Consider the following 23,786-nt stretch of genomic DNA (forward strand, 5'->3'; position numbering starts at 1 on the left):
GCCCCCGGGTTCCATCCCCGGTGCCGCAAAAAAAAAAAAAAAAGACTGGGCGTGCACCTCGGTGGAAAAGGGCCCTGGGTTCAACCCCCAGTGTTTTTCCATATCCCCCCAGCCCCCTCCCCCCCAAAAAAGGAAGACCGGAAGAGGCGAGGGCCTCCGTCCTCTAGTCCAAGGCCTCCGTCCGATGTACACCAGCAAATATATCCTTTGAATCAGACTAGCCGTGATGCTGGGAGGCTCACAGGATCAGGCAGACCTGGGAGCGCTTGTTGGGTCTGGATTCCCTTCCCTGGGCAGCCCCCGGCGCCGGCTCCCCAGGCGCTTCGGCGGCCGCAGCCTGCTCCTCTCTCTGCCTGGATCTGACCATCCACACCGCCTTCTTGAAGTTCTTGAGAGGGTCCTGCTGCGAGGCTCCGGACGAAGGGCACTGGAATCGCTCTCGGAGGAGGTAGCCATGCCTCGTGGGGGCGATGAAACCGTTGGAGGTCGGGATGATTCTGCTGACCGCCGCGTGGACAAACTGCACGGCCAGCAGCGTGCCTGCAGGGGCCCGGGAGGGTGCAAATAAGGAGAGTGGGGTGCAGAGGTCGACTTCACACAGCCTAGCGGTGGCTGCCCTGGGTCAAATTGCTGCCGCACCCATGGCTGGCTTAGACATGACATTTAATCTCTGAGTCCCTCCCCTTCATCTGCAGAGTGGGATACCAAAACCTGCCTGCCAAGGGGAATTCTGAACATTTAAACACACCATGCAGCCGGGCATGGAGGTGCACACCTGTAATTCTAGTCCTTGGGAGGCTGAGACAGGAGGATCAACAGGTTCAAGGTCAGCCTCAGCAATTTAGTGAGGTTTTTTTTTTTTTTTTTTTTCCCTTGAGGTACTAGGGATGGAACTACTCAGGAGAATTCTACCTTTGAGCTGCACCCCCAGCCCTAGTGTGTGTGTGTGGTACTGGGGGTGGAACCCAGGGGCTTTTCTACCTCCAGGCTATCCTCCCAGACCTATTTTATACTTTATTTGGAAACAGGGTCTCCCTAAATTGCTAAGAGTCTCACTAACTAGCTGAGGCTGGCTTCAAACCTGTGCGATCCTCCTGTCTCTGCCTCCCAAGTACTGGGATTACAAGCGTGCGCCACTGCGCCCGGCCCCAGCCCTACTTTTCATTCTTTATTTTGAAACCGGGTCTCCCTGCGTTGCAGAGGGCCTCGCTAAGCCGCTGAGGCTGGCCACAAACCATATTTAAACTCCCATATGCTCCAAGAATAAAGTTAAAACAAAATATGGCCAAAAGATCTGGAGGATTTCTGAACTATCCATTTCAGTACTTGAATTTTAAAGTGACTTTTATCATATTTCAAAACAGTTTGCACTTTTTACTCTTTATTTATTTTTTATTTATTTATTTATTTTTGGTGGTACTGGGGTTCCTGGAAGCCCTTGTACCTCCGGGCTACACTCCCAGACCTATTTTTACATTTTTATTTGGAAACAGGGTCTCCTAAGCCAGTGCGCGGGGCTGGCTTCGAACCTGCGCGATCCTCCTGTCTCTGCCTCCCAAGCGCGGGGATTACAAGCGTGCGCCACCACGCCCGGCGTATTTTGAAGCAGTCTCAATAAGCTAAAGAAGCTGGCCTTGAACCTAGATCCTCCTGTCTCAACCTCGCAAGCCCTAGGATTCCAGGTGTACTCCGCCAGGCCCACAGCATTGCGAATTTAATGCATTCATTAGTCAAATAAAATGTACTCTAGCCTCTCGCATTGAAGGAGGTACCTTTATTTTTGTTGTTGTTGTTTTGGTGTGTGTGTGTGTGTGTGTGTGTGTGTGTGTGTGTGTGTGTTACTAGGGTAGAACCCACAGGCTTTCTACCTCCAGGCTATACTCCTGGACCCATTTTATATTTTATTTGGAAACTAGGGTCTCACTAAGTTGCTGAGAGCCTAAGTAGCCGAGGCTGGCTTCGAACCTGTGCGATCCTCCTGTCTCAGCCTCCCAAGCGCGGGGATTACAAGCGTGCGCCACCGCGCCCAGTTTGAAGGAGGTACCTTTAGAAGCACCTGGAAGGTCAGGTTCCTATGGAGACTGTTCTCAGAGTCATGCCAGCCTCCAGTTTGCAGCCTGAACCCCTCCTCCCTCCCCAGCTCTACCCACAGATGGAGGGGCCTCACATATATAGGCACGTGTGCGCCCCTCCCCCAGCCCAGCCATGCAGACCGCACCCCTGCCACCCTAGGAACCCCTCTCACACAGAAGGGCACAGAGCAGGGCACGGTGCACCCCAGGACGGCCCCAGTGAGGAGCCCTGTGGCAGGGAGGCTCAAGGCCGTGTGGGAGGGTGACCTAGCAGAGAGGCCCTTGAGAGACCCAGGTAGGGGAGGATAGAGAAGGGAACTCTGGGACCCAGGAGCCCAACCAGGGCCCTTTCTGTCCAGATCCAAGCTCAGCCCTGCCCTTGAAGCAAGCAGCTCACCATCCAGCACACTCCAGACAGTTACGGAACAATCCTTCAGGCCCGCGTACACGTATCGGTCATCTTTGGAGAAGCAAGCACACTGCACCCCTCGGTGATAAGAGCTCTGCGGGAAACAGATCACGGGGTCATGATTCTGGACTGACCGACACCCAGGAGAACAGCTCCGAGGAGCCGGCCTCGGACGCTCTCCTCGGGGGATAAATCAAAGGGAACCCCGAGGGATGGGGCAGATTTTAACGGGCCCCAGGCATGTCTTCAGAGAGATTAGATTGGCAGGTTATAATGAAAAGCGACTAAGATTCAATTTCTTAAATGAACTTGCCTATACACACGTTAACTACAATTGTATTCAATTATATGTGGTACCAAAAATCAAACTGGCCAGGTGTGCTGGCCACACCTGTAAGCTCAGGACTTGGGAGGTTGAGACAGGAAGATCATAGATTTGAGGCCAGCCTCAGCAACTTAGTGAGACCCTGTTTCAAAATAAAAGAATAAAATAGGGCTGAGGGTATAGCTCAGGGGTAGAATGCCCCTGGATTCAATCCCTCCTACCAGACACAAAAAAAAATTAAATAAAAAGTGAAAGTTGTGTGCTAAAAGCATTAAGGGATCCCAGATTATATCCTGAAACAGGAAAAGAGAAATTACAGATGGAATTTCTGTAATTCATCCTGTAATATCATCCCTGATACAAATGTCCAAAATCTAAAATACAACAAATCTGAAACTTTTTAAGCATCCAGATGAAGCCAAAAGTGGGAAATTCCACAAGCACAAAATTTAGTTTCATGAACAAAGTATTGAAAATATTGTACATACCGGGTACGGTGACACATACCTGTAATGCGAGCACCTGGGAGACTGAGACAGAAAAATCATAGGTCTGAGGCCAGCCTCAGTACCTTAGTGAGACCTCAGCAACCTAGTGAGACCCTGCTTCAAAGTCAAAAGGGGTGTAGCTCAGAGATAGAATGTCCCTGGATTCAAACTCTAGTAACAAAAATAAATGAAACATTTCCGGTCCCAAGCCTTTTGGATAAGGGACAGCTGGCTTGGATATGTCTTGATGGTTGACTTTTGGGCTCGTGAGGCCAGTACCCCCTTTTCCATCTCCCTAGGCTCCTCCCTGGCCATCGGTATAAGATTCCCACTTCACGAATAGACCGCGTTTATTGGTTTTCTGAAGGCCTGGCACAAAGATGGTGTGGTGGCCACGCACCGTGTAGCTCATTTCGAATTTCCACTTGCACGCTAGCAGGTCCCAGACACACAGCAGGGCTTCCTCGCACCCACTGACGGCCACCTGCTCCTTGTGACTGACCGCCACGCAGGTGACTCTGCTTCTGTGGGCCTCCAAAGGGGACACTCTGGAGTTTGCACACTCGTACAGAAAGAGGTCGCCGTTGGTCATGCCGTAGAGCACGCGGTAGTCAGCCAACACCGACACGCTGGCGATGGTCTCCGGCAGCTGGGTATAGAAGGTGTACACTGGCCCGTCGATGACCGGACAGGGGTCCCCGGGGCTGATGTCCAGCACCAGGACGATGTTGTCATAGGCAATGGCCAGGTGGTCCTCGCTCCTGCTCAAAGACATGCATTTGACAGCTTGGCGGGCCTTGGGCGGCGGGATGCACATCACGTCCTGCCTGGAATTCAGGGGGAACACCAGGACCACCCCCGAAACGAGGCCTGTGAACAGCAGCTTGGCCTGCTCGGCGACCTCCAGACACCTGACCTCATTGGAAGTGTCCAGGGAATCCTGCTCCTCACCTGCGTGGAGGGGAGACAGAGCCCAGAATGGGTCAGAGCAGCGTGGGGTCCCAGTTTTCTTATTCTTAAGGATATTTTTTGGAGTGGGGGAGTTACTGAGGATTGAACCCAGGGGTTTTCTGCCTCCAAGCTACACCCACAGCCCTATTTCATTTCATTTCATTTATTTAATTTTAGGATACTGGGAATAAAACCCAGAGGCATTCCACATCCAAGCTAAACCCCAGCCCTGTTTTACTTTATTTTATTTATTTATTTATTTATTTATTTATTTATTTATTTATTTATTTATTTATTTGATGGTACTCAGGTTCCTGGAAGCTGCCCTGTTACCTGGCGTTTGTTGTAACAGCTTGAGCCGAGATGGGGGATTCGGTTCTTACCCACATAAGCGATCCGACTCATCTCTTACAAACCTTGTGTCAAGTCCCAAATGGTGACTTTGTTTTTGTCCCCAGTTCTGGGGAAGTAGACGTAGCTTCCATTGTGGGACACGGCAGTGAGCCCGGTGCGGTCCAGAAAGGGAGCAAAGGTCCGGGGCTTCTGAGTGCGGCTAAGGTCCCAGACCTTGAAGGACGAAGACTGCTGGGAGGCAGATGCCACCAGAGCCCCACCGCACACCAGCAGACTCACGGGGGCCCCGACACCTTCGAGGATGCCCAGCAGGGCCCCCTGCTCCGACAGGCTCCACACCTGAGGACAGAGACAGGAGGTGGATCCCACTTCTCCCCACACCGCTGCGGATCCCGAAGGCTGCTTCAGCCCAACTGTCCACCCGAGGGGAATTCTGAGGCTGCAGCTCAAGGGCCTTCACACCTCCCCAGGCCCTTAAGGGTCCCCATTCGGCGATCACAGCAGTTCTCAAAGGGTGTGCCAGGGAACCCCTGGAGGGCACCCTCTCAGACCCTTTCAGGGGGTTTGCAAGATCAAAATGTATTTACTTCCCTCTCCTCTTTCTTTCTTCCTTTCTCTTTGCATTGGGGCATTCTACCTTCAAGTTACTTCCCCAGCTATATCCCCAGCCCTTTTGATGTTAAGACGGAGTCTTACTAAGTTGTTAAGGCTGGCCTCAAACCTTCAATTCTCCTTCCTCAGCCTCTCAAGTCACTGGGATCATAGGCCTGCACCACTGTACCCAGATAAATGGTTTTTGGGAGGAGGGGTACTAAAAACTGAACTCAGAGGAATTCTACCTCTGAGCTATATCCCTAGCACTTTTATTTATTTTTTGTGTGTGTGGTACTGGAGATTGAACCCAGGGGAATTCTACCTCCAAGCTACACCCCCAGCCCTATTTTATGTTTTTTATTTTGAAACAGGGTCTCGTTAGCTTGATGACAGTCTCACTACTTGCTGAGTCTGTCCTTGAACCTGCGATCTTCCTGTCTCAGCTTCTCGGGTACTGGGATAACACCATGCCCATCTAACCTCTTTTTCTTTACATATACAACTTCAGGGATTTTGTAATAGTAACATAAATACAACAGAAGCATACACATATACATAGAAAATTCTACCTAAACAAAAGCTCTCCGGGGGCTCAATTCTGTAAGAACACAGAGAGTGATACTTTCCCACATGGTTTTCTCTCTTGCTTCCACAAATTTGAACTTATAGAGGATTTCTTCCATCATAACCCTGCTCCCTTCTGAAGGCCAAGGTCCTCCCTTTTTTTTAAAGTAGTTAGAGCCGGGCGTGGTGGTGCGCACTTGTAATCCCAGTACTTGGGAGGCCGAGACAGGAGGATGACAGGTTCATGACAGCCTCAGCTACTTAGTGAGGCCCTCTGCAACTTAGTGAGATCCTGTTTCAAAATAAAGAATAAAAAATAGGGCTGGGGGTATAGCTCGTAGGTAGAATGCCCCTGGGTTCCATCCCCAGTACTGAGGGGAAAAAAAGTGGTTGGGACTGTTACCTCTGTGATTGAATATTCCAGTAGTTCTCAGCCAGGTCTGCTGTTGGAGCCCAAGAAACAACCCCATATCGTGTCAATGAACTGCCTGGTTTCGCCTGAACACCTTTTCGTAGATTTCTCGTTGTGTAGATAAAACATCCCTAAAGCACATTTTCTACTCCAGCAGCAGAAAGATGGGGGTGCAGGGCCCTGGACGCCCACCCCTTACCTGAATGAGCGCATCCCGGGACCCAGTAACAAGCAGGTTGTTCTCAGCTCCAAAGACAGCCGTCTCCACCACGTCCTCATGTTCCAAGTCGGTGGCCATGAAACGGCGAAAGCCCTGCGAGTCGGCCAGGAATACCCGCACGGATCTCCCGAAACCTGAAAGGCAGGGGTGGGTCACACTCCTCACCGAGGGCCGACCACGCTGGAGCGCCTACTGCACACGGCGGCCGGCGGGAGACCACAGGGCCGAGGGGGACGGGGGACGGTGGTGACCACACGTATAAGGAACCGTGCACGCTTAATTATCATCACAAGAAGCGAAGGTTCCAGGGGGTCAGGGACTTAGGGCATCTTCTGGAAAGTAGCCCAAAGCTTGAAATGGAACAAGCCGTGTCAACAGAGGGAGAGAAGGAAGAGAGACCAAAAAGAAGGCAAGAAAGAAAGGAGAGAGGGAGGAGGAACAATAAGGTCCTCAATGCTGTTGGCCGGATTATTGGGGCGTGTGTGTGTGTGTGTGTGTGTGTGTGTGTGTGTGTGTGTGTGTGTGCTTACAGGGGACTGAACTCAGGAGCATTCTACCTCCAAGCTACACATCCAGCTCTGTTTTAGTTTTTGTTTTGTGACAAGGTCTCACTAGGTTGCTGACAGTCTCGCTACTTGCAGAGGCTGGCCTCCAACATATTCTCCTGCCTCAGCCTCCCAGGTACTGATATGACAGGATGACGGGCATGTGTCACCATGACTGGCGCTTTTTATTTTTTTATTTTTTTATTTTTTTTGCGGGTCTGGGGGTGGAACCCAGGGGTGCTCCCTCCGAGCTACAACCCCAGCCCTTTTCATTTTTTTGTTTTGTTTTGTTTTGCTTTGTTTTGTTTTGAAACAGGGTCTTGCTAAGTTGCCAAGACTGGCCTTGAACCTGCGATCCTCCTGTCTCAGCCTTCTAAGTTCAGGGATTACAGAAAGGGGCCCCTGCGCCCCATCACAGCCACCTTTGTAAAGTACTTATGGCTGTTTCTTGCCCTAAGGCAGAGCTGGGCCCTGTGACAGCAGTCTCTTCCGGCCTGTTCACCACCTGGCCCTGTGTAGAGCCGTGCTGACCCCTGACCTGGGAATCACCTGCTGCCCACGCCCCGCCCATCTCCAGCTCCGCCTCCTCAGAGCTCCCACAGAGAGCCAGCGCTACCTGCAGCGAGAAGGGACTCGTCGTCAGAGACCACCAGGAATCCCACCACTTCTGGAAGCTTCTCCAGCAGTCTGTCTCCTTCAGAGGAAATCTGTGCAGGGTCAAGGATGAAGAGCGAGTGTTTCCACGGAATTAAAGGCTAAGAAAAGCAGATCTAACCCAGGACTCTGCCACCCGCCAGCCCCAAGCAGCTAAGCCAAGTCCCAACCCCCTGAGTGCCTCCGTTTCTCTGTCGACTCCAGAACCTCTCTGCAGGCTGGTGGGAAGCCAAGGGGTGTGTAGGGTTATTTACCGGCACAAAGTCAGCCCAAGCAAAGAGGAAGCTATTATCAATGCATGCGTGTGGGTGTGGTACTGGGGATTGAATCCAGGGGCATTCTACCTCTGAGCTATACTCACAGCCCTTCTTATTTTGAAACAGGGTCTCACTATGTAGCTGAGGCTGGCCTCGAACCTGCAATCCTTCTGTCTCAGCCTCCCAAGTACTGGGATGTTAGGCATGTGCCACTGAAGAACCCTGAATTGTTTATAAGACTTAATCAGGACAAAATCCTTCTCTCTGTCTCTAAGCTTTCAGCCAAAGAGCTGCAGCCAGGATTGACCTTGGTCAGCTAAGAATTGGCTGTTAGCCCAGCTGAATACTGACTGTTAAAACCCAAAAATCTGCACTTAAAAAGCTTAAGCTGATGTGGTCATATGGGCCAATCCCCTTGCGCCAGACCAACCTTGCTCAAAAGTCACCCAATCATGTAGCTACTAGTTCCCCCACCCCTACCCTAAGCATCATAAAAGCTTGGTCTCTACTGCTGAAGGACTCTCTGTACGAATCCACTGCATAGGTGAGGTCTGAGAGTCAGAGCTTAACCCCAAATAAAGGCTCTTGGCTTTTGCATACAGTGACGGTCTCCTGGTGGTCTTTGGGGACTCCTTGAACTGGCCGTAACAGCCACTACACTTTAGGCTTACCATTTTTTCTTTGTACCTTACCTAGTCTGTGGTATTATGTTATAGAAACAGAAAACAGACTAACACAACCTCAAAACTGTAGGACCTCAGTTGCTGGCCTCTGGCTTTGTGTCTTGCAATGTGGCCCGGCCCTCTCACATGCAGTCCTGCCCTGATGCCGTGGGGCTGCTCAGCCTTGGACTCTCAGCCTCCAAAACTGTGAGCTAAAGAAAGCTCTTTTTCAAGAAATAAAGTACGCCTTTTTTTATATAATATCATTATAGTAAAGGGGGAAAAAATGAGCCAGGTGTGGAGGTACACACCTGTAATCCCAGTACTTGGGAGGCTGAGGCAGGAGGATCACAGGTTCCAGGACAGCCTCAGCAAGTAGTGAGACTCTCACCAACCTACTGAGACCATGTTTCAAAACCAAAAAATAACAAGGGGCTGGAGTATGGCTCCGAGGTAGAATGCCCTCAGGTTCAATTCCTAGTATCACCAATAAATAAACAACAAAGAAACAAACCAGGAATGGTAACACATGAACTATATTCCAAGTACTTGGGAGGCTGAGACAGGACATCACAGGTTCAAGGACAGCCTCAGAAACTTAATGAGATCATATTTTAACATAAAAATAAAAAGGGCTGGGCCAGGCATGGTGGCGCAGGCTTGTAATCCCCGCGCTTGGGAGGCAGAGACAGGAGGATCGCGCAGGTTCGAAGCCAGCTTAAGAGACCGTTTCCAAAAATAAAAATAGTATAAAATAGGTCTGGGAGTAGAGGTGTAGCTCAGTGATAACATGCCCTGGGTCCAGTCTCTAGTACTATAAGTGAATAAATAAATACTTGAGAGATGGCCACGAGGCAAGCTGAGACAAGAAGATTGCAGATTCAGGCCAGCCTCAGCAACTTAGCAAATCCCTGTTTCTTTTTTTTTTTTTTTTTTTTTTTTTTTTTTTTTTTTTGCGCATCTGGGGATGGAACCCAGAAGCATTTGACCTCCAAGCTACACCTCTTGCCCTATTTTTTATTCTTTATTTTGAAACCAGGTCTCACTGAGTTGCAAAGGGTCTCACTAAGTAGCTGAGGCTGTCCGCGAACTGCGATCCTCCAGTCTCAGCCTCCCAAATGCTGGGATTACAAACGTATGCCACCATGACCATCTTAAAAAAATTTTTAAATATATATTGAAAAGGCTGGGGGTATGGATCAGAGGTAGTATGTCCCTGGGTTCAATCCAGTACAAATATGCAAATAAATAAATAAATGGCCAGGCATGGTGGTGCATGCAATTCATAACAGCCTCAGCTACGTAGTGAGGCCCTTCACAACTCAGTGAGACCCTGTTTCAACAAACTAAAAATACTAAAAAATAGGGCTGGAGGTGTAACTTGTAGGTAGAATGCCCCTGGGTTCCATCCCCATACCATAAATAAATAAATAAATAAATAAATAAATAAATAAATAAAGCAAAATAAATGAATAAATACATCAAAACTTAGCCGGGTGTGGTGGCGCACGCTTGTAATCCCAGCATCGGGGAGGCTGAGACAGGAGGATCCCGGTCCGAGAACAGCCTCAGGTACTTAGTGAGGCCCTCCGCAACTCAGTGAGACCTGGTTTCAAAATAAAGAATAAACAAGTAGGGCTGGGGGTGTAGCTCGGAGGTAGAATGCCCCTGGGTTCCACACCAAGTGCCGCAAAAAAAAAAAAAAAAAAAAAGCTGCACATCATGTGCTAAGCGCTATAGCAAGATCCCGTCTCCAGAGTCCTAGGACACCTGTTTTGTGTTGTTGTTGTTGTTGTTTTGTTTTGTTTTGTTTTTGTTTTGTTTTTTTGGTGGTACTGGGGTTCCTGGAAACCCTTCTACTTCCGGGCTACACTCCCAGGCCTGTTTTATATATTTTATACTTTTTTTATTTGGAAACAGGGTCTCTTAAGCCAGCACGGCGTGATCCTCCCGCCTCCCAAGAGCGGGGATGACAAGCGTGCACCACCGCGCCGGCACCTGTTTTCTTTTGAGGTGAGTAAACACTAGCCTCGTAGTGGAGAGGTCGCTCACCAAAACCATGGAGCCGCTGCGGAACCCAGCGACCACCTTCCCTTGTTTCTGGACGGAGACCGCACAGGTGGGGGTGTCTTCCCTGACGCTGGACAAGCGCTGCCTCCCCTGCAGAGTCCCCGAGGCCGAGCTCCACACGCTGAGCAGGCCGCCCTCGGACACCGTCAGCAGCCTGGCCTGGGAGGCCAGCACGGCCGTGCACACCCAGGGATCCGTGGCATCTCCCAGGACTCGGAAGACCAGCTCCGCGGTTTCTAAGTGCCATGCATTGATCTAGTGGAATGAGGGAAAGAAAGAGACGTCAGCACAGATCTAGATGCAAGCTTCCAGAGTCTAATGCCAGACATCGACATCATCATCATCATCATTAATGTTTTTGGTACTGGGGATTGAATCCGGGGGCGTTCCGCCTCCAAGCCACACCCACAGGCCTATTTTATATGTTATTTTGAAACAGGGTCTAAGTTTCTGAGGAGTTTGGTAAGTTGCTGGGGCTGGTCTCCAACCTGCAATCCTCCTGTCTCAGCCTCCCAAGTAATAGATTACAAGCATGCGCCATATTGCGCCCCACCAGATCTACTGTTTTATTGCTGTGACAGGATCTCACTAAGTTGCCTAGGCTGGCCTTAACCCCCTGGGCTCCAGCAATCCTCCTGCCTCAGCCTCCTGAGTAGCTGGGACCACCGGTACGCACCACAGTGTCTGGCCAGTCCCATTCTTTTTTATAGTTTAGACCCTTTATTTTCAGCACTGCCAATCCTGAAAAAATAAAAGCAATCGTGGATCTCATAACAACACATGTAGAAGAATTGATGGAATCCAAAGTCTAGAGTTTAGTTGACAGTAATTATCAAAATGTGAATGTCTTAGTGGGACATACACTTATTATGTAGGGGGGTTGAATGAAGTGCATATGGGAACTCGCTGTACCATAAATCTAAAACTGTTCCACAATTAAAATGTTTGGAAATAGAAAAAGTGAGCCGGGCGTGGTGGCGCACGCTTGTCATCCCAACATTCGGGAGGCTGAGACCTGGAGGATCGCGGTTCGCGGACAGCCTCAGCTACTTAGTGAGGCCCTCTGCAACTCAGTGAGACCCGGTTTCAAAATAAAGAATAAAAAATAGGGCAGGGGGTGTAGCTCAGAGGTCAAATGCCCCTGGGTTCCATCCCCAGACCCACAAAAAAAAAAAGAAAGAAAATAGAAAAAGTGTTGGCAGCGCCCCATGTATTGATACTTATGTTCATGAGAAACGCTTGTTGATTATAACAACCTTTATGTCCCATTTCTCCTCCTCAAAAGATTTTTTTTCTGGCACAGGGGCACATGCCTGTAATCTCAGTACTAGGGAGGCTAAGACAGGAGATCTCAAATTGGAAACCAGCCCCGGCAACTAAGCACAACTTCCAGCAACTAGCAAGACCCAGTTTCAAAATACAGAGGTAAACAGAGCATGGGGGCCGGTGTGCCTCAGAGATAGAATGCCTCTAGGTTCAGTCCCAATACCAAAAAAGTCTCCTTTTATTGGCATTAATCATCTAAATGCTAAACATTGGTTAATTCTAATTTTGTAGTTAGATTAGACAAATAACGAGGGAAGTAAGGCATGGTGGTACACACCTGTATGCAAATGCTTAGGAGGCTGAGACAGGAGGATTGCAGGTTGGAGACCAGCCCAGCAACTTAGTGAGACCCTCTTTCAAAAGTAAAAAATTAAAAGGGCTGGGAGTGTATGTACCTCAGAGGCAGAATGCCCCTGGGTTCAATTCTCAGTGCCAAGAATAAATAAATAAAAAATCTAAAACAATTAAAAATGTTTGGGTTGAACTTGGAGGTTTGGAGGAAAAGAGTTCCTGGGTTCGATCCCCAGTATCCCTCCAAAACTGCATGTGCTCTGCACACATACAGACTTTTTTTCTGGACCTTATTCAATAAATATACAGTATAACGTCTACAAACACAATGTGTACATTCTACCAGGAATTCAAAGTCATCTACAGATTATTTAAAATCTATACAAGGATTGATGCAAATATTACATCACTTTATATAAGGGACTTGAGTATCCATGATGTGTGTGTGTGTGTGTGTGTGTGTGTGTGTGTGTGTGTGTTACTAGAGATTAAATCCAGGGGCATCTTCCTCTGAATTATACCCTCAGCACTATATATATTTTTTATTTTGAAACAGGGTCTCACTAGGTTTGTAAGGTTCTTGCTGAGCTGTCCTCAAACCTGTGATCCTCCTGTCTCAGCCTCCCGAGTACCAGTATTACAAATGTGCGCCACCACGCTGGGCTCTCATCTGCAGATTTTGACATCTCAGAGAGTCGTGTTTCTCTTATATGTGTAAGATAGTAAAAAAAAATAATAATAATAATGAAAAAGAGGTCTCATGAAAATAGAGGGGAGAGTTGTTGTCACACACCTATAATCTCAGTATTTGGGAGGCTGAGACAGGAAGATCACAGGTTTGAGGCCAGCTTCAGCAACGCAGTGAGACTCAACAACCTGGCAAGATCAAGTTTCCAAATAAAGAGGACTGGGGGTTGCCGGGCGCGGTGGCGCACGCTGCAATCCCCGCGCTTGGGAGGCTGAGACAGGAGGATCGCGCAGGTTCGAAGCCAGCCTCAGCTACTGAGTGAGGCTCTCGGCAACTTGATGAGACCCTGTTTTCAAATAAAGTATATAAAATACGTCTGGGAGTGTAGCCCAGAGGTAGAAAGCCCCTGGGCTCCACCCCCAGTACAAAAAAAAAAGGACTGGGGGTGTCACTTGGCAGTAGAATGCCCCAGGTTCCATCCCCAGTACCAAAAAAATGAAAGAGAGGGAGGAGGAGGAGGAGGAGGAGGAGGAGGAGGAGGAGGAGGAGGAGGAGGAGGAAGGGAGGGAAGGAAGGATGGATGGATGGATAGAAGGGAGACCAGTAAGTAGAGGAGGAGATCAAAGGAGGGGAAAAGGAAGAAAGAAAAAAGAAAAGATACTTAGGAATAAAATAGATCAAATGTCTCAACCACTTGAAAGGATTCACATCAAGCCAGGCCTGGTGGATCACACCTGTAATCCTAGTTCTTGGGAGGCTGAGAAAGGAGGATCACAGGTTCAGCGACTGTCTCAGCAATTTAGTGAGACTCTTAGGAACATAGAGAGACGCTGTTTCAAAACAAAAAATAAAAAGGGCTGAGGGTGTAACTCTAAGATAAAGCGCCCCTCGGTTCAATTCCTAGTAACACACACACACACACACACACACACACACACACACACACACACAGATTCACATCATACAAATGAAATCTAACAAGGAAAAGAAGATAACAGAACACTATCTGGGAATCAATGAATGTTTGGCAATCGACAGCATGCATGGATAAAAGAAGAAATAAAAAGTGAAATCTAATCTGAAAGCATTTTTGAACTAAATGTGAAAGCGCAGGGCATGGTAGCGCATGCCTGGAGTCTCAGGAGGCTGAGACAGGAGAATCAAGAATTAGAGGCCAACATAATGAGACCCCCTCTCAAAAAAATTACAGAGTTGTGACGTAGGTAAAGCAGTACTTAGAGGGAAATTTATAGCCTTTCGTGACTATATTAAGAAAGGTAAAAGGTGTCCAGTCCTAAAGTCAGAAAAATACTATTAGCATCATCTAATCCAACTATAACATTGGAAACCTCTCCCAACACCCCTTCAAGGGGGGGGTACACTCCTGGTTACACCCCGCCACCCGCACCCGGGAACCTCTCCGTGTAGACATGGCCCACTCCAGATTCGCATGATTCGATCCCAGCTTTTCCTTTACAGTCAGGGCAGGTGTTCGTTACCTTTGAGCCAGATGTCGAATACACGATTTTGTTTCCTTCATCCACGTGGAGGTTCCAGATCTGGGGTTCAGAGGAATTTCTTGAGCCTCCATCCCAAATGGCAAATTTCTCCTGGCCAGATAGTAAGTTCCACACGCGCAGCGTCCGGTCCCTCGAGGCAGAGATGGCAAGGACCCCTTTGGCAAACACCTTCACACACTTCACCTCCCCTGCAGTAGAATGTGTGGGGAGGAATATTAGCTGGGGACACTTTGTTCTTGTAACTACCAAAGTGCCTGTTGGCCTAGAAATATCCAAAGAAAAGATGGGTGGATTTGAACATACACAAACCGAAAGGACTGGAAGGTGGCTTCAAGGCACATACCTGTAATCCCAGTACTTGGGAAGCTGAAAAGATCACAGGTTTGATAACCCGCTAATTGAGTGCAAAAGTGTGAACCAGCTTGGCTTGGGTGAACCATAAACACCCATCCTGAATTACCAACCCACCAAGGATGAGCTAAAAGAATGGCTTGTTTGGGTATTATTTGTTACGCAGCTCTATCTAACTGATGCAGGAACAAAGACCACAGTTGTAGTGCAAAGAAGCAAATCTGTGGGGCTCTGGAGATGGACTGCTTGCCGTGGGACACAAGGAAGATGATGCCCATAGGCCCCTGCTGAGCCTCACCTGTGTGTCCTGTTAGCATGTGGGTCACCTGCTCCTCCTCCATGTCCCACACCGTCACAAAGCCATCCTGGGTGCCAACCACCAACAGCTTCTCTTCCAGGCTCCACGCCATGGCGGTGATGCCTAGAGCCACACAGACAACAGTGGTGCCCTCTACGACCCTGTGCAAGTGCTCAGGCCCATGTCACAGGTGAAGACTGAAATACACAGATCGCCCCTTGCCCAAAGCCACACAGCTAGGAATGGGCAAGCCCAGAATTTGGGGGCAATTGCTACCGGATGCCAGATTCAGAAGCTGGTTGTGACACTGGTCCTGTTCTCAGATAGGAACAAGGACTAAACCCATCTTTATACTTAGTTCTTTCTCACTCAAGGGTGATTCTGCCCCAAGGGGGTCCTGGACAATGTCTGGGTACATTTGAGGGTGCCACAAGGGGACTAAGGTACTACCGGCACCCACTAGGTGGCAGCCATAGCAGCTCAGTACCCTGCAACACTAGAGGCCCCAGTGTCAGAGTGCATGGGCAGCTCTGTGACTCCACCAGCCCCAGGTTTTCCCCAGCAAGCTTGAACCAAGCCAGAGCCCAGAATGTTCCTGAGAACCAATAAAAGTATCTAGTTGCTCTAAAGACTGCAAGGGCTGGGCACAGTGTCGCCCCAGTGGCTCGGAGGAAGGAGGGTGAGTGGTGAGAGCTTTCACATTTGAACCATGACTGCTTTGTATTTAATGACCTTGAAATGAATGTGAAGAGACTGTGGGTGGCTGGAGAAAAGGATGGTGTGTGGAGGTGGCCAGTGGATAAAAGCACAGACAGGCGATGGTTTGGAAGAGCAGAGGAAATGGAAAGGTGGGAGGGCGGTGGTGAGATTCATCTGTTTACAGGTAGTGGGCAAGCTGATGAAAGGCTGAATGCATGGCGAGAGGGGTGGATTTATGAATGGGATAAATGGGTTATGATGGATGGGTGGATGGATGGGTGGATGGATGGATGGATGGATGGGTGGGTGGATGGGATGGGTGGGTGGCTAGATAGATGGATGGATGGATGGATGGATGGATGGATGGATGGATGAATAGATGGTGGATGGATGGGATGGGACAGGTGGATGGATGGATGGATGGATGGATGGATGGATGGATGGGTGGATGGGATGGGTGGGTGGCTAGATAGATGGGATGGGTGGATGGATGGATGAGTGGATAGATGGTGGATGGATGGGATGGGTGGGTGGATGGATGGATGGATGGATGGGATGGGTAGATGGATGGATGGGTGGATGGATGGATGGGATGGGTAGATGGATGGATGGATGGATGGATGGATGGATGGATAGGTAGATAGATGGGATGGGTCGGTGGATGGATGGGATGGATGGATGGGTGGATGGATGGATGGGTGGATGGGTGGGTAGGTAGATAGATGGGATGGGTCGGTGGATGGATGGGATGGATGGATGGGTGGGTGGATGAATGGATGGGTGGATAGATGGTGGATGGATGGGATGGGACGGGTGGATGGATGGATGGATGGATGGATGGATGGATGGATGGGATGGATGTATGGATGGGTGGATAGATGGTGGATGGATGGGATAGGATGGATGTATGGATGGATGGGATGGATGGATGGATGGATGGATAGGTAGATAGATGGGATGGGTGGGTGGATGGATGGGATGGATGGATGGGTGGGTGGATGGATGGATGGGTGGATAGATGGTGGATGGATGGGATGGGACGGGTGGATGGATGGATGGGACGGGTGGGTGGGTAGATAGATGGGATGGGTGGATGGATGGATGAGTGGATAGATGGTAGATGGATGGGATGGGATGGATGAATGGATGGATGGATGGGTGGATAGATGGTGGATGGATGGGATGGGTGGGTGGATGGGTGGGTGGATGGATGGATGGATGGATGGATGGGTGGATGGATGGATGGGTGGATAGATGATGGATGGATGGATGGGATGGATAGATGGATGGATGGGATGGGTGGGTGGGTGGATGGGATGGGTGGGATGGGTGGATGGGTGGATAGGTGAATGGATGGATAGGTGGGTAGATGGTTGAATGAATAGATGGATGAATACATGGATAGGTGGATAGATACCAGATGGATGAAGGAATGACTGATGGGAGGAATGAGGATGGATACATGGATAAATGGGTGAGTAGATAGACAGATGGGAAGACAAAAAGAATGATAAATTAATGGCAAACTAATTTCTCTTCTCCCAGAGCTTCTGGGGCCTATAAGAAGGCTCCAAGCTCCTTGGGACGGAAGCTCGGTGGTGTCCCCAGGCTCCGGGCTCATTAGCAGTACTGACACTAGTAATCTACAGTCCCTGGGAGAGCAGAGAGAGCTGAGTCAGTGAGGGACAGCCCGGGCAGGCCCTGATGGCACCCCGGGGGCCTCTCCACTGGCCGTGAGGAGCCCCAGAAAGCAGCCCCAATCACCTGCTGTCTGCTGCCTCATGGAAGGCAGGGACCTGGTGGGATTTTGCTATGCTGGGGACACTTACCTTTGTGACAGCCAGTGAGGGTCGCCCGCAGGGGCCCCCCTGGGGGCTGGAGAAATCCCCCAAGGGGCACAAGCACAGGGTGGGGGCACGCACGAAACCAGCTCTGGGCTTGTTGGCACAGCTGCCCCACCAGCTCAGGATGGGACGTGGCAAAGAAATGGAGTCTGGCCAGGAGTTCCGTGCACAGGATGCTCCTGTCTGCCAGAAAAGAGGGTACAGTAAGTGCTCTGATGAGCCCCCCGCCCCCTCTAGACCTCACCTCCCGCAGGGTTTGCAGGAGGAAAGAGGAAGTAAGATCTCAGGGCCGGCTCCTGCATCCTCCACCACCCCAGGGCTCGCTACTTCAAGTGCATGGGGGGTGCGAGCTCTGGGCTTTTGCTTACACTGTTCTGCCTGCCTGGGACCCTTCCCCGCCCTCCCCTCTCCTCCTCCTTCCAGGCACAAGGATGGCACCTCCCTAGTCTCTTGCTGTGCTCCCAGTACCCAGAATATCAGCCTCAGCAATTTAGTGAGACCCTGTTACAAAATAAAAAGTCAAGCCAGGTCTGGTGGTGCACACTTGTAATCTCGGTACTTGGGAGGCTGAGACAGGATGATCGCAGGTTTGTGACCAGCCTCAGCAACCTCGTGAGGACCTCTGCAAATGAGCAAGACCCTGTTTCAAAATTAAAATTAAAATTGGGCTAGGGGTGTAGCTCAGAGGTAGAATGCCCCTGGGTTCAATTCCTAGTTCCAAAAGAAAGAAAAAAACTTAACACAGAAGGCCTTTAGGGTAGGGGATTGACACTTTAACCATATCCAAGCCATAGCGCCTGGTCTTCACTACTCAAAGTGTTGGGATCTAACTTTGGGGGTCAGATGTTTTTCCCTCTTACTGGCTACGTGATCTCAAGCAAGTTGCTTAACCTCTCGGTGCCTCAATACTCCCCTTTATCATCCTGGAATAAGAGTAATGAGCACCTTGTGTGGTAGGCAGAAGGAAACAGCTCCCCAAAAAAAGATAGATTTGCTTCCAGTTAAGCATGGTGGTACATGCCCGTAGTCCCAGCACTTAGGAGGCTGAGACAGGAGGATCACAGGTTCGTGGCCAGCCTCCGCTACTTAGTGAGGCCCTCTACAATTTAGTAAAATCTGTTTCAAAATAAAAATTAGGGCCAGGCATGGTGGCACACGCTCGTAATCCCAGCATTCCGAGGCTGAGACAGGAAGATTGTGGTTCGTGGCCAGCCTCAGCTACTTAGTGAGGCCCTTTGCAACTCGGTGAGACCCTGTTTCAAAATAAAGAATAAAAAACGGGGCTGGAGATGTAGCTTGGGGGTAGGATGCCCCTGGGTTCCATTCCCAGAACCGCAAATATATAAATTAATAAAGCCGGGCGTGGTGGCGCACGCTTGTAATCCCAGCGTTCGGGAAGCCGAGACCCAAGGATTTGCAGACAGCCTCAGCTACTTAGGCCCTCTGCAACTTAGTGAGACCCTGTTTCAAAATAAGGAATAAAATATAGGGCAGGGGGTGCAGCTTAGAGGTTGAGTGCCCCTGGGTTCCATCTCCAGACCTTTCAAAATAAATAAATAAATAAATAAATAAATAAATAAATAAATAAATAAATGGATAAATAAAAGTAGAATAGGACTGGAGGTGTAGCTCAGTGTTAAAATGCTCGTGGGTTCAATCTCTAGTACCACAAAAATAAAAGCTATATTTACTCCCCAATCCCAGGAAGCAGTGACTGTTACGTAGCTACAGACCAAGGAACACCTGGAGCCAGCAGGTGGGAGGAGGCAGGAAGGGGCCCCGGAAGCCGCAGAGCGATCGAGGCCCAACCGCGCTGCAATGGTGGGCCCTGGCCTCCAGAACCAGAGGGAATAAAATACTTTGGGTTTTGTTTTTTGTGGCATTGGGGGTCGGACCCAGGAGCTCCTACTTCTGAGCTCCATCCCCAGCCCTATTTTATTTTTTTATTTTGAAGCAAAGGATTGCTACATTCTTGAGGTCCTCACTAAGTTGTCCAGGCTGGCCTTAAACCTGCGATCCTCCGGCTTCAGCCTCCTGCGGTGCTGGGATGACAGGTATGTATCCAGTGTCTGGCTAGTGCTGTTTTTTGTTTTTGTTTATTTGTTTGTTTGTTTTTGCAGTACTGGGGATTTAACCCAGGGGTGTTCTACCTCTGAGCTACACCCCAGCTCTATTTTTATTCTTTTTTTTTTCAATATGAGAGATGGAACCCAGGCATTTTACCTCTGAGATACATCCCCCAGCTCTTTTTATTTTATTTTTATTTTGGGACAGGGTCTTGTTAAGTTGCTGAGAGTCTTACTAAATTGCTGAAGCTAGCCTCAAGCCTGTGATCCTCCTGTCTCAGCCTCCCAAGCACTGGGATTACAATTGTGTATGACCCAGCTTCTCCGGACCATTCTAGAGAAAAGTGCTGGTCCGGGGTAAAAGGAAGGCATGGCTTCAGTAATTTGGGCTGCAAAGTTTCCCCAGATTTTTATTTTAAATCCAGAAGCTAGCGGGCAGGCCTGATGGCAATGCCTGTAATCCCAGGACTTGGGAAGCTGAGACAGGAAGATTGACATTTCAAGACCAGCTTCAGCAACCTGGCAAGACCCTGCATTCTGGGAGAAGAGTAGCTTCTAAAAGCCAGTGCTGACCAACCAGCGGGACTCACCCAGGCCCCGGAGCTCCACGGCAGGGCGGCACAGCTGGACGGCGTCTCTGATCAGGCCGACCTCTGGTGAGTCCACGTGAGGGGCGCACAGGTCAAAGTCGTCCAGCAGGCCCTCGAGACCCCCGGAGATGCCGCGGCAGAAAATCCAGCTCAAGCTGCCTGTGGGGAGAAAAAAGGGGTTGAGAGACAAACCTCTCCCCTCCAACTCAGCTGGGAGGTGGAGAGCCGCCTTCCCGTTTCTCTCAGGGAGTCTCCAGCTCCGTGATACAACATGGGGGTTGGATCGGTCTCCAGGGTGGAGAATGAGCCACGCACTGGAAGAGACAGAGCAGCGACCCTGGCAGCGCCCACCAGCTGCCAGTGGCGCCTCCGTCCCCAGCTGCAAGAAGCAAACACGTCTCCAGGCATTGCCAAGTGCCCCTGAGGGGCAGGAAGCCCTCTGGTTGAGTCACAGGGATGGGCAAGTGAATGGGTGCAGAGACGGATGCCTGCATGTGTGGGTAGACAGACAGACAGACACATATGTACATACATGCATAGACGGATGGATGGGTAGATGCATGAATAAGCAGAAGTATGGATAGAAAAACAGACATATGGCTTGGTGGATAGACGGATAGACACATATATACACACAGGAAGAAAGATGGAGAATGGATGGATGTATGGCGAGAGATAAATGAATAAACAGACAATATACAAAGATGGTTAACTGGCTGATTAGGTGGGTGGATAGATAGATGATAGACTGGATGGATGGATGGATGGATGGATGGATGGATGGATGGATGATTGAATAGATGGACAGGTAGATACATACATGGATAGATAGATACATAGATAGGTGGACAGATAGAAAGATGGATGGTTAGGTGTCTAACAGAATGGTGCATGAATGAATATATTTTAAAAATGAGTGATATGGGCTTGGTGGCCCAGGCCTGTCTTCCCAGTACTTGGGAGACTGAGGCTGAGACAGGAGGACTACAGGTTCGAGGCCAGCCTCAGCAACTTAGTGAGACCCTATTTTAAAGTTAAAAAATGAACAGGGCTGGGGGTGCAGCTTGGAGGTAGAATTCTCCTGGGTTCAAAACAGTACCCTCTCCCCAAAAGATGGCTGTCTGTCTGGCTAGACGAATGGCTGGATAGATAGATGACAGATACACGAGAAGATGAACAGCTAGGTGGATGGATGGATGGTCAAACAAGTAGACAGACAGGAAGTTGGATGGATGGACAGACATTAATAATGGATACACGGGCAGATGGATGGGCACACATGCAGATTCCTAGGTAGACAGATGGCAGCTGGGGGTCTCTACCCAGGCAGGTTCCCCTCTGCACTGCCACGGGGGCCAGGGAACCCCGAGCGGGGGACATGCTATGCACCATGCAATGTGGGGCAGGCTTGGTGGCCTCTGAACCTTAGGGTGAGTGGCACCCTCTCCCCCAGCCATGGCAACCAAAACTCTGTAGGGCTCCAGGGTGCAAATTGCCCCTTTGCCTTGAGAGGACCCACAGAGTCCTACATTAGCCCTTTGCCCTCCCCGGGGTGTGCAGGAGCGTGGTGGGCGCTGGGACCCCCGAGCACGGCCTTACCCAGCACCTCCTGCTTCAGCTCCTGCAGGCGGCCGGAGTGCAGCAGGTGGAACGGCAGCTCCTCCAGCTTCCGCAGGTTCGCCACCTCGTCCGAGAACCACAGGGGCTGCGGGGCCACCTGGCAGGGGAGAGGGGCGCTGACCGCTGGGGCTCGAACCGAGCCCCTGCAGTGAGCCCGCAAACACACCAGCATGGGCGACAGCGGGGGACTCGTGACAGACAGATGCCCACGTCCCCTGCAGACAGAGGGAGCTGGGGCTTGAGCGGAGCGGCCCCGGGAGGAATAAGGAAGGATTCCTGAAGGTGGGGCATTGGCGCTGGGCCTCAGAGGGTACGTAGGAGTCCTTCGGGCAAGATGTGTCAGAAAACAATTCCAGAAACCGCAGCAGGTGCCTGGAAATGGAAGAGCTGAGATCCTGGCAGGCTCCCCGAGGAAGAGGTGTTTGAGCAGGGCCTGGAGGCGTCAGAGACGCTAACGCAAGGGCACTGCATCCTGGCTAAGGATACTAAGGCTTGGCCCTCCGGGACATGTGATGGAAAAGTCCAGAAGGAAAGAAATGGAATCGTGCCAGGGTGGATCTCCCCGGGTGTGGGAATTATGGGCAGGTTTTATATTGATTTATTTAATTTTTAATTTTTATTTTAGTCATTTTTGTAGTACTAGGGATTGAACCCAGAGACATTCTACCTCTGAGCTACACCCCCTTTCTTATTTTTTGTCTCAAAACAGGGTTTTTACTAATTGCTGAGGGTCTTTATATATTACTGAGGCTGGCCTCAAACTTGCGATCCTCCTGTCTCAGCTTCCCAAGTACTGGGACTATGGGTGTGCGCCACCATGCTTGGCTTTATTTCTTTTATTTATTTATTTTTTTTTTTGTGGGTCTGGGGATGGAACCCAGGGGCATTTGACCTCCGAGCTACACCCCCTAACCTATTTTTTTATTCTTTATTTTTTTGAAGCAGGGTCTCACTGAGTAGCTGAGGCTGTCCACGAACCGCGATCCTCCGGTCTCAGCCTCTGCTCAGCATGTGCCACCACGCCTCGCTCACAATTTTATTTTCAAATATTTTCAGCCGGCCATTGGTGGGATCCGCGGATGGAGATGGAGAATCCACAGATACCAGGGGGGGCTGCCGACTGACGAATGGGGAAATCGTAAGACCTCGTGAGGAATCAGAGCACCTCCGAGGGGCCAAGTTTGGGGAGCATTCCCAAAAGTTGCAATTTTTTTTCTCCTTTGAAAAGTTGGGCTGGAGACGGTACTCCCATCGTGCTGCTCCTCACCACACACACACACACACACACACACACACACACACACACACACATACACACACATACACACACACACATACACATGCACATACACACACACATACACACACACACATACACACACACACACATACACACACGCACACGCACACGCACACACACACAGTGTGCTCAAGGGCTGAGGCGGCACCTTGCCCCCCTCAGGAAGGTCAGGAGGCCACCGGAGCAGAAGGAGGATGGAGGCGGCCACGCCAGGCGATGTGCCTCCACCAGCGCCAGCACACAATGGCCTGGCGCCGGCACCTCACCTTGCGGTCCAGGTTCAGGGGCTTCCCCACGAGCGGCAGGGTGATGAGCTTCCTGGTGCCCTGGCTCCAGGCGCCGGAGAAGAAGTCGGCCAGGACACTGTGCCTCTTGGCCTCGTCGGGCCCAGACAGGTAGCGCAGTCGGACAACGTCGGCCAGCTGTCTGCAGAGAGGGCACCGGCTGACGGCCTGGGGACCCGCACGCAGTCTTCCCAGACGCAGTCCAGCCTGGACCACCCGGGCCCACATCCATCTTTGTTTTTTTCTTACATAAATTTACTTTAAAAAAAATATTTTTGTGTGGTACTGGGGATGGAACCCAGGGAATTTTTTTTTTTTTTACCTCCAGGTTA

General features: G+C 50.1%; 1 protein-coding gene across 1 annotated transcript in view; it reads right to left on the reverse strand.

The window, feature by feature from the left end:
* Positions 1–238: 238 nt before the first annotated feature.
* NWD1 (NACHT and WD repeat domain containing 1) overlaps positions 239–23,786 on the reverse strand; it is a gene marked incomplete at both ends in the record, with an annotated part of 44,801 nt that continues 21,253 nt past the window's right edge. Inside the window, 13 exons of the mRNA XM_080715709.1 lie at positions 239–540; positions 2,470–2,575; positions 3,695–4,245; positions 4,662–4,812; positions 6,369–6,523; positions 7,551–7,641; positions 10,560–10,832; positions 14,382–14,590; positions 15,052–15,174; positions 17,580–17,777; positions 20,251–20,409; positions 21,850–21,967; positions 23,437–23,596. Of these exons, the coding sequence (XP_080571835.1) occupies positions 239–540; positions 2,470–2,575; positions 3,695–4,245; positions 4,662–4,812; positions 6,369–6,523; positions 7,551–7,641; positions 10,560–10,832; positions 14,382–14,590; positions 15,052–15,174; positions 17,580–17,777; positions 20,251–20,409; positions 21,850–21,967; positions 23,437–23,596 (2,596 nt within the window). The remainder of the gene's footprint in view (positions 541–2,469; positions 2,576–3,694; positions 4,246–4,661; positions 4,813–6,368; positions 6,524–7,550; positions 7,642–10,559; positions 10,833–14,381; positions 14,591–15,051; positions 15,175–17,579; positions 17,778–20,250; positions 20,410–21,849; positions 21,968–23,436; positions 23,597–23,786) is intronic.

Source organism: Muscardinus avellanarius, assembly GCF_963383645.1.
Source record: "Muscardinus avellanarius genome assembly, chromosome: 18".
In the NCBI taxonomy this organism is placed as follows: Eukaryota; Metazoa; Chordata; class Mammalia; order Rodentia; family Gliridae; genus Muscardinus; species Muscardinus avellanarius.